Source organism: Plodia interpunctella, chromosome 13, assembly GCF_027563975.2.
Source record: "Plodia interpunctella isolate USDA-ARS_2022_Savannah chromosome 13, ilPloInte3.2, whole genome shotgun sequence".
Lineage (NCBI taxonomy): Eukaryota > Metazoa > Arthropoda > Insecta > Lepidoptera > Pyralidae > Plodia > Plodia interpunctella.
In genome coordinates this window covers 2,649,840-2,667,835 of record NC_071306.1, presented here as the reverse complement: position 1 = coordinate 2,667,835, position 17,996 = coordinate 2,649,840, and the positions used below count along the sequence as shown (strand labels likewise).

Below are 17,996 nucleotides of genomic sequence, written 5' to 3'. Positions count from 1 at the left end.
GCAATTGCTGTGGCGTCGCTGTCGTTGGTCTTCTACTGAGATATCTAAAGATTCTATATAGGTAGTTGTACTAAAAAGATGGCAATTTAGGAGGCATATCAATGTCATATATAGATTTACTTCAATTTGACAATCGTGTTATTTGCAAAGTTAACATTGTATAACGCTGAAAAAATCTTTAAAAAGGAAACGTAATTCAAATTAGAGGTTATTTTTTTAAGCGACACGTTTTACCTTTACTATTTTGGTACAAATCGATCAATTCCGATCAAAATACACAAATCGATCAGATCCGTCAATTGATTTAGAATCTCGTGCCGCCATTCTAATTCCAATTCTATCACTGTTGATTCACCAGAAAGAATTACGAACGTCTTGTTTACTTTGGCAAAATATTGCGCGGTTTACGTCTATTGCATTGCTTTAACGTATCACAATATATATTAATTGGTAATGTATTGTAGTAGATCGGTATAATTCGGGAAATGTACGCGAAGTTGTAAAATTACGCCAGTACGATAAACTGTGTTTTTATTTTCTGGCGTTTTGGCGCGGCCTACAGCGGCAGTGGTCACAGCGCAGTTAATAATATCATGGTAGTATTTTCTGATTTTTTACCTACAATATCATCTGTACTTTAAATAAATGCGAATGTCTGTTTTTTACAAGTTCACGGCTATATCGCTGGGACGATTTTGACATTTTACACTTCCACCCTTCGAGCATATAGCTCTCGCGACTCCACTCTGGCCGGCCGATGAAGGCAAGCCAGAGGTAGGGGTCCTGTTACCTCTCGGTTTCCACTCCGACCTTGGGGAAGGAAGGCGGAGGTGAGGAACAGGGGCCTCCCCTGGGAGCACTCAGGTCCGTGGGGTCGCTACTCTCCAACAGCTCGCCACAAGCTGCCCTGCGGGCTTACGCATTATTATATTATTATTATTATTATATTCGTATCTTATTCTTGCTATTCTAGTTAGGTGTTCTTGTCTTGTGTTTCAGACACTGTCAGCTCTAATATAGTGTCTAGATATGGTATGAATCTTACCATTTTACAGGTCCGCCTGCCCGCGACTTCTCCATAGAAATCCGAAGTATGACAGACACCATAGACTGCAAAACTCCTATGTGCTACGAATACAATATACCGGGGGTACGTATATAGGGCTCGAAAGGGCTCTTCGAATCGATTCGATGGTGAAATTTACAAAGCAAACTCACATTTAGCCCTTAATAGGTAAACTTGAGTTCAAAAAAGGTATGCTTTTTCGACAACTAACTTAAATATTCAGTTTATGGAATGGGGATGGGGGAAACCTTTGCCCAGCAGTGGGACAATAAGGGTTAGCAAATAAAACTTCTTAATAAAGTTTTATAAAATTTTACAGATAAAATAGTTGAGACAAACTAAAAAACTTTGAATATTCATTTCGCTACAACTTTTGAACGGCTGAACCGATTTTGATCAAACATATCTAAGAACTACCGCATAAAAATTTGCTATCAAATAAAAAAAAACGCATCCAAATCGGTTCACCCGTTGATGAGCTACGGTGCCATGTCAGACAGACACAATTAGCGGTCAAACATATAACACTTATATTTTTGTGTCGGGGGTTAAAAATGTAAATATTTAAGATTATTATGATAATCCATAGACTGTAACAATGCCGCTGGATCATTATACGAAGATTCAAAGTTGGTTGGAAAGTCCATTTTGGAACAAGTAAAATTATAGAAATAAACTAAACCGTCCCGTCATAAAAAAACTATTCATCATATAGGTAATGCGTCCTGCTTTTGATGGGCTTTGAAAATAATAACCGCATGTGTTCTATACCCGAACATTAATAGATAAATATATTATAATAATACATAAATATAAAGACGTCGAAATCGATATGGGGAGGTCATTCAAACAAAATAGTATCGCTCTGGGATTCGTTGCGTCACAGCTCCGAATGCATCATAGAACACACATAAGAAGAGAGAATATGATACTTAAACCAACGGGAAGTGTAACTGTTGTAAATTTTCCAGGATACCGAATGGTGGGTCTTCCCCGCCTTCTCCAGCCACGTTGCCGAGACCTGCGCTGTGAGACCAGGATGTGCGTACCAGGTGCTACTCACTGCTCACCCTTGGGACGGCCACACCATCGTCGATAAAATCATCGAGTTAGATGGTAAGATTTCTTCCAATTACCTTTTTTCATGTCGGTCTGGGATCTGTAGAAAAACATATGTGTACTGTACACATATGTTTTTCTACAGATCCCACCTACGCGTACGAGGTGACTGGTATCAAACGCAAAACCTCCTGAAGACTACTTGGGTACATCAAAACAAACAGCTTTTATACTATGACTTTTCGTGATTCGTAGTTTTTTTTTTATATAAAAAAAATACAATCTAATTTGCGATTCTACACATCTTAACTCTATGCAATAGCCAAGCAACACGAGACAGTACAATATGACGTTATGTAGCGGAATCGAACATAGAGTTAATGTTTTACAAAAATGACATTAAAACCAAAAAAAAAAATATTTATTTATTATGTTTAGACAAAAGTCATAGAACAAAAGACGTTAATCTTTAGCTACCTTATGCGTCTTTGGAATGTTATGCGTTAGATACCAGTAACCATGTACACTGTTACACCTCACGCGGACATAACGCTGGGTTTCGGGGTTTCACAGCCAATAATACGACTGGAAACACGCAAGGATATAAGTAAAAATTGGGCTAGAAATATTGTTTGTAATATTTTATTTGAACAAAGAACACATCAAGTTATCCTGCATGAACCTCTATGTCGCCGTAAAAGCGGCGAATTTGCAATGAATTTGGGTAGGATGATATACACGATAATAGAGAATATTAGAATATTGATTAAATTATAAATAGCATAGCATTGCCATTTTAATGTGTTGTTAGAAAATAATTATTTATGTTCAGACCTTTCTAGAATAAATGGACGTTGGGTAAATTTTTGCTATAGTTTAGAAACTTTCATGAATTTTTAAAAAGTCAAACTGGCTTTGTGTACATTTACGAGTAGGTATCTCCAATTATCTTTTCTCGTGTTGATCTAAGAGCGGTTCAAAAATATAGTTTACGAATTGGTACACCTCCCGCGCACAACAGCGGTGGGCGTCACAGCCAAAAGCCAATAATACAACCGAGAAACCGCAAGAATAAAAGTGTATATTAGTAGACTTAGATGGAAATACTACTTTATTGTACAAAGAACACGTTCTAAATGTACTTACACAATAATAATAATTGTCTACAAATCAACTTGGGGCAAAAATACATGTATGTTTGTGACGCGATAACTTTCGAACCGTTGTTGGTTTGATTTTGATGATATTTAAAAGGTATATATGATCTGTCAATAAAATTTTTAAGTTCGGGGGCGAACAAAATCGGTTAAGTCGTTTTTGAAATATTCACAATTTTGTATGTTCGCGGCGAATTCTACCTAGTAATAGAGAATAATAGAATGTTGAGTAAGAGAATATATAATTAGTATGCTAAACCAATTTCTTTATACTGTGTTGTTAAAATATAATTACCTATATACCTTTCGACCTTTCAAGATAAATAAATGGATTATGGGTGGGTCCATATTTTATCGAGTTGAAACTTTTATGAATTTTCAAACAGTCACCCTGGCTTCGTATAAATTAATCATTCATAGAGCTGTTAAATAATTGTCAATGTTAAATAATTCAGCAACATCGGCCACTCAGAACTCCGATTGGAATAGCTACGATTCCATTTTTTATGTCTACGGTAGGTATATAAAGACTTAAAAAAATATGATCCGTGCTCTAAATGGAATATACTCTGAGCTATTCAAATCCATTCTGCCTTTCATATCTGAGAGGAATACCGCGCTCTGTGTTTCAGATTACTAGGTATTTTGCTCGAGAGTGATGACGCAATGAACGAGCGTAAATATAATTTCAATCGACCAATTGTTCTCCTCGGTAGCCCAATTTCATTTATCAGTTAGCGGGTACTTTATAAGCAATGAACAGCTATGAGTTTTCAACTGCAAATCCATGCAATTTGTCAAAAGGAGGGAATCAGAATTGTTTTGTGGCGCAAACTCTAGTATTTAAAAATGAATTTGAATGCGCAAATGTATATATATATATATATATATATATATATATATATATATATATATATATATATATATATCATATATAAATCTATATATATAGTTTTGAAAAACATACATTTAAACACAGAATTTTGTTTTATGTAATCTAAATTTATAAAGTGATCTTGCATCCATAATTTCTTACGAGATATAACTGTAGGTCACAAGTAGTTTCAAAACAATAAAATGACATTTATTTCAGTAATACAAATCCAAAAATTTTCGTGTAATCACATTGATATCAACAATCGCATAAATACGAGTAGTATATTTTGCTTTTATTAAGTACATCGTACAGTATAAGGAACTCAAACCTAATCTCTCGTTTATTTGATGACATAAACAGAAACGGAAGTCGGCTTGGAAGGCCCTTCAAAATCGAAATTAAGTCTTTATAGGATTTTCCCCCACGTCCTCGTCAAGATGTAATCATTTACCGACTTATGCTGTTGTTTGTTCGGTTAGTCTTGGATGTAAACTCCCTTTCTACTTGTATTTATTTACTAGCTGTCCATCCCGGCTTCGCTCGTTTAACATAATAAATTATACCCCTAAACCTTCCTCAGAAACCTTCTCTATATATTGGTGAAAACCTCATGAAAATGACTTTGTTTTATAATATGTTAGGATTCAGTTGAGATCAAAATGTTGTAATCGAAATTGTAAAAAAGAAAATGTCTCAAAAAATTTAAATGTCAACTACGTTTTGTCTCGCTCTGCCACCACTCACCGTCAAATATTATATAGCGCGATAGGGCAAAACAAGTTTTAACTTTATATTGCTGCCATATACTGTGAATTTCTTTAAAATTCCGTTATATTCTAGAATGCGTATCCGGCGTGTGCTCCTGCGCACATTCGCCTCGACTGCCGGCGCCTTCAGTGTCAGCTTTCGTGGTCTCCATCAAGGGGGAACTCTTCGCTAACATCAGCTGGACCCTCCCACCGCCTCGCTACCCGCAGCGGCTGCCCCGGGGCCTGGCCAAGCAGGGGTACTTTGTGAGGTAACATTATTTAGTATTTTTACCTTCCTTATCATCTTTACAATAATAACTAAATTAGAAATATAAGAAACCCCCGACTCTGAAGTTGAATTGTTTCATCCGCTAGAAAAGAACCGATAGCTTAAAAATCTTCAAAATGTCTGAACACACATTTTCCAAATATATCTAAGAACACCTGTCAGTTAAATTCTTTTTCAAATAACTTAGATCTGATTTAGATCAAAATTGGTTCAACCATGGTTCAACCGTTTGGTTTCTATAATGCCACGTGACACGTTAAACCATGGAATTAGTAGGTACTGTTGTACGGAGTACCTGGGTGAATTTTCGAGCGTTTCGACCGCCGTCATTATCCTTCTTCAAATTAAAAAAAAATGTTGAAATGTTATAATTTGATTTTTAAGATTTTAGAATGGTTCTTTATTTTGAAGGAGGATAATGACGGCGTTCAAAAAGCTCGAAAATTCACATACTAATTCCATGCGTTAAACTTATAACTTTATCGTATACCCCTTCTTCTGTCATCGGGGGTTAAAAGTTGAATAAATTGTCAAGGCGATATTTTTTTACTTCAATTTTAAACAAAAATTACTGACCTTTTGGAAAATAATCGCCGTATTTACGTTAGATAAATGCACAGCTGACAAAAAAGAGGCCTTCAAAGTTTTGTTACACGAGTTTCAGAAGTTATTCTTTCGCCTTTCCATAAAGGTTGCTAATCTCGAATATGAAGATGGAGTGATCAATCCATCAATTTATGTCTTATTCGAATTCATGTTGTCTGTGTGTAATCTGAGCACATGATTGTATTTCGAAATAACTAAGACAATAGATAACGTCATACACACAGTGCCTGATTAATCTCTTAATGCTAATTAATTTAATTTAAGGCTAATTAGGCTACAGCCTATAAACTACAGCCTATATTCGCATGCAATATTGATCATTAAATCTCAGTACCCTAAATATTTATGTCTAACAGACAAAACACTGAAACAAAATGCAACTAAATAAATAAATGATCTGCGAACATAAAATATTTAAGCGGTGAGAACTATTGACTGGCATAAACAGATACTTTTGATTTGGTATAACATATGCTTACGCATAATTTTTCGAACAATGAAATTTAATTTTATGCTTAAACAAAGCATAAAATTCGAACCATTTTAGTTTACTTGCCGTGTACCTAATATTTGAAACGCTCGCTAAACATACTAATGTTATGCGAACGTACAATAATTATGCTCTATTATTAGAACAGATCTCATAAATGAGCTTATTAAGAAATAAAAAATTCAAATGGCTTATCTAGTTGTGTAATTATTCCTTATTCTTTGGTTACTTGTGTCCATTTTCATAATAGGAAAGATAAGAATGAAACGATCCATCTTGTTGATTCGGATTCTGGTGAAAGATGATATTTTTAGACTTGGTGTCACAGATTAAATAATACAACCAAACAGGAAAAAGAAACAAAGTATATCGAATACAGTACAATAATACTCCCTGTATTTATATAATACAATGTGACTTTAACTTACAATAAGGCAACCATATAATAAGAATCCAAGGCTACAATACTTATATTTTAGGGGTAAAAACTCAATATGCCTCAGATTTTTGGTAGCGTTGTCAGATTTTTTTAAGCAAAGCGGGATTTTGAATGAGTAAAAATATCGGAACCGGAAATATAATAGAAAAAACTGTACAGGTTTTCCTTAGAGGAGTAGGTACTGCAAAGAAAACATTAAAACTAGTGTTGGCAGTTTTAAACAGGTTTATTGCCTAACCTTTACAATTTAAGTCTCAGGAGTGAGTTCATATCGCACCGCGACGCTACCGATAGTTAATATAATTCGAACCACACTGTCCTTGGAGCGATGATCCTCAGTGGAATGGCTCGGCGTACAAGTTGACCGCAGGGTTTTCTTATCCTCCAAAAAGTCAGCCGATAAAAGAAATTCTCGGTAATAGGATGTCTTGCCCAGCAGAAGAAACCCTGGAATCCACCAAATAACGGAACGTTCAAAACTAATCCATCATCGTAGTTTCTGTGACATCGTCTACCAAGAAAGCAGATGATCCGATAAAAGGATATTGAATAAATAAATAAATAATAATAAATATATAAGGACAAATCACACAGATTGAGCTAGCCCCAAAGTAAGTTCGAGACTTGTGTTATGGGATACTAACTCAACGATTCTGTATTTTATAACAAATACATATATAGATAAACATCCAAGACCCGGGCCAATCAGAAAAAGATCATTTTCCATCAGGACCCGACCAGGGATCGAACCCGGGACCTCACGGTTCAGAGGCAAGCACTTTACCACTGCGCCACCGAGGTCGACATTGAATGGTGATAAATGATGTGGCAGTAAAATATTTAGGTAGGAATATGTAGAATTAATAAGACGAACCTTCAATTTACGCACAATATTAATATTTTTATTTCTAAGGTAGGAAAACAAATAATACATTTGGCTTGACAATCCGATATCACTTAAGACTAATATGAATTGCAACACTCACCCTGTACACTGGGTAAAAAATAAAATAATACAATTTCTTTAAATGGGTAATAGAATCAGCAATTTATTATTTTTTTAAAGATTTTATTTTAGGGAAGTATGTAACGAACCGTTACAAAACTTTATTAGTAATTTTATTTTTAATAAAAATACATTCGTTGAGATATACTTAATATAAAAAAGTTTGGTTAATTGTGTGCGACTTAAGTGCAGTAGTGCGTATTTTTTTAATCTGTTCTCAAACCTAACACCAGGTCTGGCACAGAAGGTCTGGCAACACTGTTAGCCTTGATGCCAACATAACAATAACAAACAACAATATCGAAGATACCATATCACCAGTTCCCAAACATTCTTCTTCTCCTTCTTGTCTTGGTGTTTGACCAGTATGTGGTCAGGCTGAAGTGGAGGCCTCGTTCAATTCCTCCATAGTGCAGGACGTGGGGTGGGTAGTATCAGTTACTCATCACGAAGAAATTATAATTGCTGTCAGCCTAATTATCTTTTCTGACTGAACCACCTCACATAGTTTAAGAATGGCTAAAATTAAAAGCTCATTTCCCCTACAGCATCGGCAAGCAGATGGTGACTGACGCTCACCCGTCTCCCTGGTTTGCGAATACCATCTCCAGGAGAATTGACGCTGACGGCCCAGTTGCTAACGGAGACAGTATGAAGTGGCTGCTTCTGCCTATTAGTGATAGGATAGAAAGGACTGATGAGCAAGGACCTAGAATCAAGTTGGATGTGAAGCTGCTGGCGAGAGTCAACCTCGTTGACGAGAGAGGATGCGTTGGACCTGCGGGGAATACCACAGCATATGGTAATTATCTACACATGTTCTCAATTGCGTTCAGGTCAGCGTAAAGACTTTAAAATCTAGAATATTTGACTGTGATTTTACAACGAAGTGAAAAGCATGATCAAAGGAACTCTATCTAGTTCTTAGGAACAATATTGTTGATGACAGAGAGGAATGTAGTATAATAACATTAGAATGGAATGAGTGAAATTGTAAGGTATTTTTGGGATATTTCATGGCATCATTTGATATTCACCCTCATTACAATAGCAGCACATGCTTCTTTCTTTCATGCATCTTCAAGTATTGATTGGTATTTGAAAAAAAAAACTAGTAAAGACTACCTACTTAACTCGTTATAATTACTAAAACTTATTCGTTCCCAATAAAAACTGAATTAAAGATTGAAATTTTGAGCTGATGATAATTTATTTTATAATTTCATCTCATCAGTAATTGAATACAAGGGAACAAAAGTTTATTTAAGAGGACTGAAGGGGGAGCCTAAGTTTTGATAAAGTTGGCTGGAACTTGTCAAAGGTGATATGTATGCCAGTGGTCTGAAACTAGGCACTACTAGTAGAAGAGAAAATGTAGGAAAGCGAACCGCGTGGGCTTCAATGTCGACAGTGATATTTACAAAATACAACATAAATGAATTGCTCAAAATTTACCTGAGAAAATACGTGTAAATATTTCGATTCCTTGAAACAATATCTGATTAAATGGATTCCGAATGACAATATGTTTGTTACAGATCCTGACGAGCCTGACAAAGTTTCATATGAAACTTATGTAAGTAAACCATAGATAAACAAACTTTTGCTACCAAATGATAAACTGAATATATTCGCCGAAAACTTTAAATGTCTTTGGTAAGGAATCAATCATTTTAAGTAGACAAACTTTCATGCGTGGCTGGTATGAATAAATTGCCGCAAGCACTTGATAACTTACTTTAAAATAACACGTAAACCATCACACAATATTGATAGCAACGTTGTATTTATGTAGTGCCTGAGGGAGATTTATCCAGTTGTTTTGTGAAATTACTTACCTACACGCAACGGCTTTGGATGGAAGATTATATTTTGCAAATAAAATAAACGTTCTTTGAACTTTGAACGGATTAGTTGGTAGGAGTTGATGACCCATCTTCGATCTAAATAAAATTGATAATTCATGCACCAGATGATTCCAATCAATTGATTGGAACGATACCCTTGTCGAATTCCATTCTGTGACCAGTCGGTCGGTTTAGTCTAATTGTTCGGAGTACAAATCCTGTTGTTTTACATTTCTTCTATAGACCATGCTGAGCCTAGCAAGAATAGCAAATAACACGCGAGGTGTAGGTAATTAAAGAAGACATAAGTAACAGCGATAAAGCGAGAATCCGCCCAGATGAAAGAGACCTTGTACTGTGTCCAGCTCTTTGTCCTCTACTTAAATCAATATAAATCAAAAAATATATTAGGATAAATCACATAAATTCAGCTAGCTAGTAAATGGGATACTAACTCAACGATACTATAATTTAAAACAAATACATGAATAGATAAACATCCAAGACCCGGGTCAATCAGAAAAAGATCATTTTCCATCATGACCCGACCGGGGATCGAACCCGGGATCTCTCGGTTCAGAGGCAAGCACTTTACAAGTAGGTACACCACAGAGGTCGTCTCTCCGTCTCGTCCGAGACTTACCTCTCTCTTTTCTCTTCTATTCGGTCCATTGCATCCGCAGTTGACAGATCTTAATCTTATCTTGTTACATAGAAAAGATCTATATCCCTCAGACTCTCTGGGCAGTATTCGGTGTGTGCGTGCTGGCAATGGCGGCGATGGTAGCGGTCGGCGCACGCGCGGTCAAACGTGTGTTACGCGTGTTCCGTCCCGCGACCGTGTCGGATCCGGCACGGCCCCGGCAACTCGCCTGGTTCCCGATGCAGCGGCGGCCGTGAGTACTTAGCTTAAGTTTTTAACTTTTCGTTTTGGATAATTTTTAAGTGGAGCCTTCGTAAAGGCGAATCGATCGTGATGTACCTATTTCGGATTTGCGTCAAAATTCCCGGGTCAAGTGAATTTCTCTTATTTATCACATAGATTGATGATTGCGTTGTGATTATCATTTTGATCTGAACTACGTCATATCCAACTAGATCTTTTAGGAAATTATACCACGTATTATCTACATGCCAATAAAAAAAATATATTTTTTATGTTTTATTCACCATGGATGATTTAATGCGAATTCAAGTCAGTCCACTCGAATTATCTATTTTTATCACAGATATAATAACATTGCTGATAGGCAACAGTAGCATTCCCAAGTAGGGTTGACGTTAGACAGGCGGCCGGTTGTAAAATCAAATTCTTTGCTTTGACTTTGCAACCCCGAACGAAACCATGCTGAGATGTGAGAGAGAGGAAACCAGAGAACCTAACTAAAACAGAGCAGTGTTTATATACTCCATATGTCGACTCGTGATAAAACAAACTATGTTGTTCATATGCGCCCAGAAACAGTAGCCATGGGCGAAATGGTCGCGAGCACATGGCGTCGCATTTTAAGGGGCCTTGAAACGCCTCTCTAAAAAAAAATAGTTACAAATCTTTTTTCATTATGCTTTGTATGAATATAATTCCACTTTTGAATAGAATAGAAATATATTTATTTGTAACATAAGTAGATTATACATTTACTTTAGGGCGACTAACTTTGTCCTCCTGTCAAATGTGGGCAACGTGGAATATCAAGTATAATATTTTTTGTTATTTATTAGTAAGTATATGTCTCTATCAATACAAAATGAAACTTAAATATATTGTGCCATTATTTTTATAATGACCAATTTATATATTTTTTTCTAATTCTATAATTAAGGGTATGCCTCTGATCCCCAATTGAGTAATATATATATTAGGACAAATTACACAGATTGAGCTAGCCCTAAAGTACCTAAGTTCTTCTGTGTTATGGGATACTAACTCAACGATACTATATTTTATAACATTATATAACGAACCCGGGACCTCTCGGTTTAGAGGCAAGCACTTTACAACTGCACGACCGACGTCGACAAAATGGGCGCCATAATGCTACTTCGTATACGTGCTAAACAGTACACGCTACGCCCCAGCCCGAAAATCTCAAATTGTAATGTTAAGAAAACAAAGTAAGTAAACCGTGAAAACAATATTGATATTTCATTACTTTATTCCACCAAGTTTTATGTTTTCACAGGATTTACAAAATAACTACCTACAAAAATTCTGTACGCTTTCGCATCAGAGACATTTTTATTGAGAAGTCAATAAAAATATTTCCACATATTTATTTTGTCTTCGGTTTGCTGAACATTAGTAAAAAGTTAAAGGCATGCCCCTTATCTTTTTACTAACAGCAAATAACAAAATCAAAGTGAAAAGATTTATTCGGAAAACTGACACTTTTTCACATCACATTCCAAATTAAATACCTTATATTGATCGTAGCTAAAAATTACTAGCATTTCGGAACTGAACATTTTGCTGAGAAGAAATGCCGAAATAAACGCATTCTCAAACTATGTTCATTCGCAAACCTACATGCCAGAAGGGCTTAATATATGTAATTTTTCCCGTAAGGTATAGTTATATGTAATAAAAACCAAAGTATATTTGAGTTGTACGTGTCGTTTATCGATAAGAGGAAATGGTAGACATACATATGAGTAAAGCGAATCATAATAATTTTTAAAACGTCTCGCTTTTTGAAAGATAATATAATAACAATGCCAAAAACGAAATTTGAAAAAAGATATTTTTTCAAGGCAGCTTTTCGGTGATTCGTGAACGGCTGTACCATTCACGAATCACCGAAATCAACAGCACATCAAGTTACCCCGCATGGCGGCGTGGTAATAGCGGTTTGCAATTAATTTGGGTAGGTTCATGTGCTATTGACCGTACATACGACCTGATTTACTGGTAGTTAACCACCTTCGCATTGGGACTATCATGGAAATGGAATGGGTGTTCAAATTCCGAAGGCGTAGGTAATAATACAACCGCGACAACGTCTTGTCGCATAATGTCCTTTTCTCAAAATGTACTTTTCTCATATTAAGGACATTATGAGAAATGGACATTTTGAGAATGGACATTCTGAGAAAGGACATTTCGAGAAAAGGACATTTTGCGCCAAGACGCACGACAGGCCTTTACTAACGCCTGCACATACAGCCGGGATCAACAACCGCATTACAAACCCACCCAGTCAGCATTGGAAACGCGTGGTGGGTGATGTGATGGCCCATTCGTTCCTATCCATCCATAAGGAAGACTCAGTGCCCCAACAGTGGCGTTGATGCCCACACTTTTGGGGCACTGAGTCTTCCTATGGCTCTGTTGGAAATACTCGCATTTCTTAACTTCTGAAAAGAAAAATATTGAAAGAAAACTTAAGAGCACACCTTTGTTGAATATTTCACATCAAGGTCCGTTGAGAGCTTAGAAAACGACAGACACCATAACACGAAAATATTCTCCTTTTATAAATATTTCACAAATAATTAAACGTACCTACCAAATAAACGATGTTTTTCGCGAAAACATCCACTTAGGGAAATATCTCAGAAGGTTTTTCTCGGCAATAATTTATTATATTTTGCTATTTATTTTCCTAAATCTGTTTTATTTCGTATTCAGTAAGAGTCTTCGTACACTTCATCGTACGACTTTTACGACTTTCAGTAGAGCATATGGCTTGATTGATAGATATTATAATGCCAGCTCCACGCTTGCCGACGCGAATACGTGAACATCGCGTAGTTAGTATGAGTGCTTTTATTTACCGCAATGAAAAACCACCAGTGTATACCGAATCAGCAAAGTTTGGCAAACTGACGACAGTGTGGAGCCGACATAATGTACGAAAAACTAAGGCGTGTAATTCCTGCTCTGGAATATGAACTCTCCATATCCTCCCGTGGATGGACAGCTTTGACACATTAGGCAAAACAACAACATTCCCAAAGAGAGTTCACTTCAGACAGGTTGGTCGTAAAATCACAGCCCTATTTTAAAATTTCATACGTTACGCGGGTTCTGGGCTTTCAGGTGTCACAACTAAGAAAGAAATCAAGTCAGGAACACATGAGGATGAGCCAAAGGCTAGCGCTTATAAAATTAATAGAAATAATTCCTAATGAGAATTGTCTCATGCAAATACACACGATTATATCATTGCTTTTTAAAATGAATAGGAAATTACACTTTCCAACACATGATTTGCGATAAAAAAAACAAATATGAAAAAAATCGTCTCGTTCCTAATTTTGAAATCTGGTTACAATAATATTTTGTCATCGAGACGAAAGCTATTTGTAAAATTTCAGCTAAGTATTTTTATAAGATAAGTTAAAAGTTTAAAAGTCCTATGTAGATAGGTATTTGTCCATGCGCCCATGTGCGAATTGTATGTATTTATCGGAAATAAATGTTTTTTTTTATTATTCATTAACCCGTGACACGTCCAAGTCCTTCGCTCTTATGGCGTTATTGCCTTCATTAGGGCTTGCGAACGGAGTTAAAACTCTTTCGGCACTTCTTATCAGCAGTGATCGATACTAGATAGATTACTAGATAGATAGATAGATTTGAGAAATATGGTTCAAATCAAAAATCAAAAGAAGACTTGCGAAAGTGCCCGTGAATTTCTGAATTTCCTTTGGCTTTGCCCAGTAAGTTAACGCGAGTTAAGTTACGGATAAAAGCTACTTCAGATTAAATAAAAACCACTGTTTCAACTCAGTCCAATAAAAGCCAAAGGAAAATTTGAGAGCGAAAATTTATTGGAGTATAAATTTTTTGTGTTCCGCAAATTATGGGTGAAAACGGAATAAAATAAAGAAAATTAAGTCTTTTTTACAAAAACTCCATTATTGTAGTCATTGAGATCCTTAGATCAAGAAAAAAATTGCCGCGTCGTTGTATTCAACGTGTGACACACACAATCATACCAAACCGCTGAAGAGTTCCCAGGCATCCTGAATGGGTAGCTGATCCTGGGTGCATCATAATAGATTGTCAATGAAAAGAAGCCAACGTTGAAAATTTCCCTCACTTTCTCATTAACTTTGTAGGGCTAACGGAAGTAAATAAAATGTAACTTGCAATATTTTATTACAGATTGACAGAAGGACAGACGGGACAGGTGAAACTAAATTAATGCTTGTAATAAAATTTAAAAATAAGTTGGTCATTCTCTGCAACAGTACATAGCAGACTGTGACCAACTTTTAATATTTTTTATTTTCGCTTTGGAATCCTATCAACTGCCAGAACTAATCTACACCATATAGGTACTTATCTTATTCTGTATTGCAATATTACTGTATCTCGCTGTGGCCTTACTTATACTAACCTAGTCCTTTGATATTAACCAACTAGATCTTTTATAGAAACAGCCTATTTCAGCCTTGTCTGTTTATTTTCAACACACTACATTTAGAAGTATGTATTGTTCTTAATAAAACTGGGTACTTAGTATATTAGAAAAAAAAAATAAAAAACTAAATCTATGCTACTATAATTCAATGGATAGGTAATACGGAACCCTATCAGCACGAATTCGCGCTTGAATGATTTCATTAGCCTTGGCGTATTATTTCCCTTTTAAATTATAATTCATTTCAATTTTAGCTACATTTACTGATTCAGGATAGGAACCTTTTGCTTTTAAGATCAAGTAACATTATCTATTTTTCATCTGAGAGCTTTTCAGACCTCTTGAGCCGTTTTTAGATAACATTCTTAGTTGTCAGACCATTGGCAAGCATGTTATCCTTGACGACATCAAGCCAGCATTTCTTGGGTTTGCCCTTTCTACCAGGGCCAGGCGGGAGCGGCATGAGCAGTCATTTGTTCCCCATGTAATTTGCAAGTCATGGCTATACCAGCGCAGGCGGCAGGAGTTTATCTGCTCCTGGAGTTTATCTGCTATGTCAGAAATCGGACATGAGGACATCTTATTAATTACTAGCTTTTGCCCACGGCTTCGACTGCGTCAGTTTCTCACGGAGACAGTTCAGAGATCTATAATTTATTGCAACATTTCACGAATGTCGATTGAATAGAAGTATATGAAGAGGAACATATAAACTTACTTTACATTTATCGTAGATATTAAATGAAACAGAAAAAGTGGAATAGGATTGAACAAATCTGAAATTATTTTAGGACTCTGTTGTACAGAATATTGTTTGTTTTCTCAACACTACAGCCCTGGGATGGGGAAAGCATGTCTGTTCTAGATGTACTTACCTACTTCTGCAATCTTCTGTCAATGGAAAATTAGTGAGGATTATTGAGCCGGAGGCTAGAAGAGCTTTGTTCTGTGTCCATGATTGTATCAATGGATAAATAACGCAATGCAATATTACAGAGTCGTTAATAGTAAATCCCACAGGAATAGAACTTTTTGGTTGCCCTTCATCGTACACCTGCGGCTGACTCAAGATATGCGAAATTTCAAGAAGATTTGTAGAGTAGATAAAATGTGTAGAGGTACCAAAGAAACAAAATTACTTTCACATTTTTTGTGTCGGGTCCAGAGTCAACAAATCTCAGGAAAACAGTTTCGTGTTTCAAAATACACTCACACTTAGCGCCATCTATTGTATAGTACGTACTAAAATTCCAAATCGTAAGAGAGAATATTTCTGAGAATAAATCATTTCTCTGTTTTTCTCACCTTTCTAGTTGGGAATTGTAAAAAACTAACCATTTCGCGTTTTAACACACACTCTGCGCCATCTACTGATCTTTTATAGTACTAAAATTCAAAGTCAGTTTTAAGGCAAAATAAATCGTATAATGTATTTATTCGAATCGAAAATCCAAAAGGTCCTATATGACGATGTAATTTGCCGGCGGACACTTGAAATCACATTTTAATTTCCTTGTATGTGGCGCCATCTTGTATGAGATTTAAAGTGCAGCGAGTTCAGCTTATATATTCAATGGTAAAAGCTCGACAGCTAGAGTAATATAAACTGTAAAATTTTATTCTAACAGAAATTAATTTAATGCGAACTATAATTATAATTTAACAATTTGGTTCATGTCCGATTTATTTTTCAATTTTATATGTTCACATGTCGCGCCATCTATTATTAAGTAATGAATCTAATTATCCGTGCGCCATCTATTATCAAATAGAAAAACTAATAATGCTGATTTTTCTAATTGAAATTCTAAGTATTTTTTACGAATTAAATAAAAAACTAAATAATTACAAACTTATTTCGTGTGTTACTTCAAAAATAACAAAAGTTTCATACAAACTTCCACTCCCTATTTCTCCCCTTTCGGGATAGAATTTCGGGATACAAAGTAGCCTATATTCTAATCCAGGCCACATTCTATCTCTGTGCCGAATTTCATGCAGATTCGTTCAGTAGATTTTATGTGATGCGCGTTTTTGGCTTCTGTTGATGCTAAATAGTCCTCTCCTATTTATTTTTCGTAAATATCTCCAATGTACAGACATAGTCCAGTTACAGTTTTATTATAAGTATAGATAATGTTACTAGTTTATGTCCGCGGCGTCTTCGCTCGCGTGTAATTAATTGAGTAAGAACTCACAATAGCTATGTAATTAGGCGCACGCTGATGCGAAATTTAAAGAAGACTGCGGATGAAAAAGTGTTAAGTTTTCACAAGCACATAAATATCATTTGAGATAATTTATTTATAATTTACTAGTTACCTATGCCTCAAGAAACAGCATTTTAACATACCTACTTTTGCACGTATAAGTGATTATAAGAATTCTTATGTTAAAAATATTGTTTTTATTTTTAATCGTCAGTACTTAAATTTTGCGACTCACCAAATTTAGGCGAATGTTAGTCGGTTAGTGCATTTACAAATCACTATAATAGTGCAAAGGTCCGTATGACATAACATACATGTGATTACGGCAATTTCGGTGACTCATTGGAAATTTTCACTTTCTTTCCGCGATCATAATATCACCATTCAACTGAGCCAATAGTGAGCGACTCAAATCCACAATTACATAAAGCACATCTATATGTTCTAACTGTTTTATGCATTTCTAAATTCTGAATGCGTTTAAGGACAGACGTGACCGCAGAATTTGAAATTGTTTAAGTAAACAGAAGTGCTTTTTCGCTATGAAATAAAAGAAATTAATGAAAACGCGTTAAATGTGCGGTTAAATACGACTGACTGTTTGTCTGTTACGTTGCTATTCGAATATAGGCATATTGAACCCACAAAACGAATCGTTGGATTGAGGAAGGGTTAAGTATATGGAGAGGAGAGTGATATGCTACATTTTGCCGGACAAAGCCATGATCAACAGCTAGTTATAACGTATAGTCTCTCTTTAACTTATTAAAATTTAAAATTAATATAGTAGTACGATGATGTTTCCTGGCTATCTCTTTAATTTTACAACATA

The 17,996-nt window shown here is 35.7% G+C and overlaps 1 protein-coding gene across 3 annotated transcripts in view; it reads left to right on the top strand.

Moving 5' to 3' along the window:
* The window catches only part of LOC128674904 (fibroblast growth factor receptor 1-A-like), a 96,329-nt gene that overhangs the window by 10,433 nt on the left and 67,900 nt on the right, over positions 1-17,996 (top strand). For all 3 annotated transcript variants that reach the window (XM_053753888.1, XM_053753889.1, XM_053753890.2), the window contains exons 3-8: positions 1,056-1,150; positions 2,038-2,182; positions 5,000-5,177; positions 8,287-8,540; positions 9,277-9,314; positions 10,321-10,481. In XM_053753888.1, the coding sequence (XP_053609863.1) occupies positions 1,056-1,150; positions 2,038-2,182; positions 5,000-5,177; positions 8,287-8,540; positions 9,277-9,314; positions 10,321-10,481 (871 nt within the window). The remainder of the gene's footprint in view (positions 1-1,055; positions 1,151-2,037; positions 2,183-4,999; positions 5,178-8,286; positions 8,541-9,276; positions 9,315-10,320; positions 10,482-17,996) is intronic.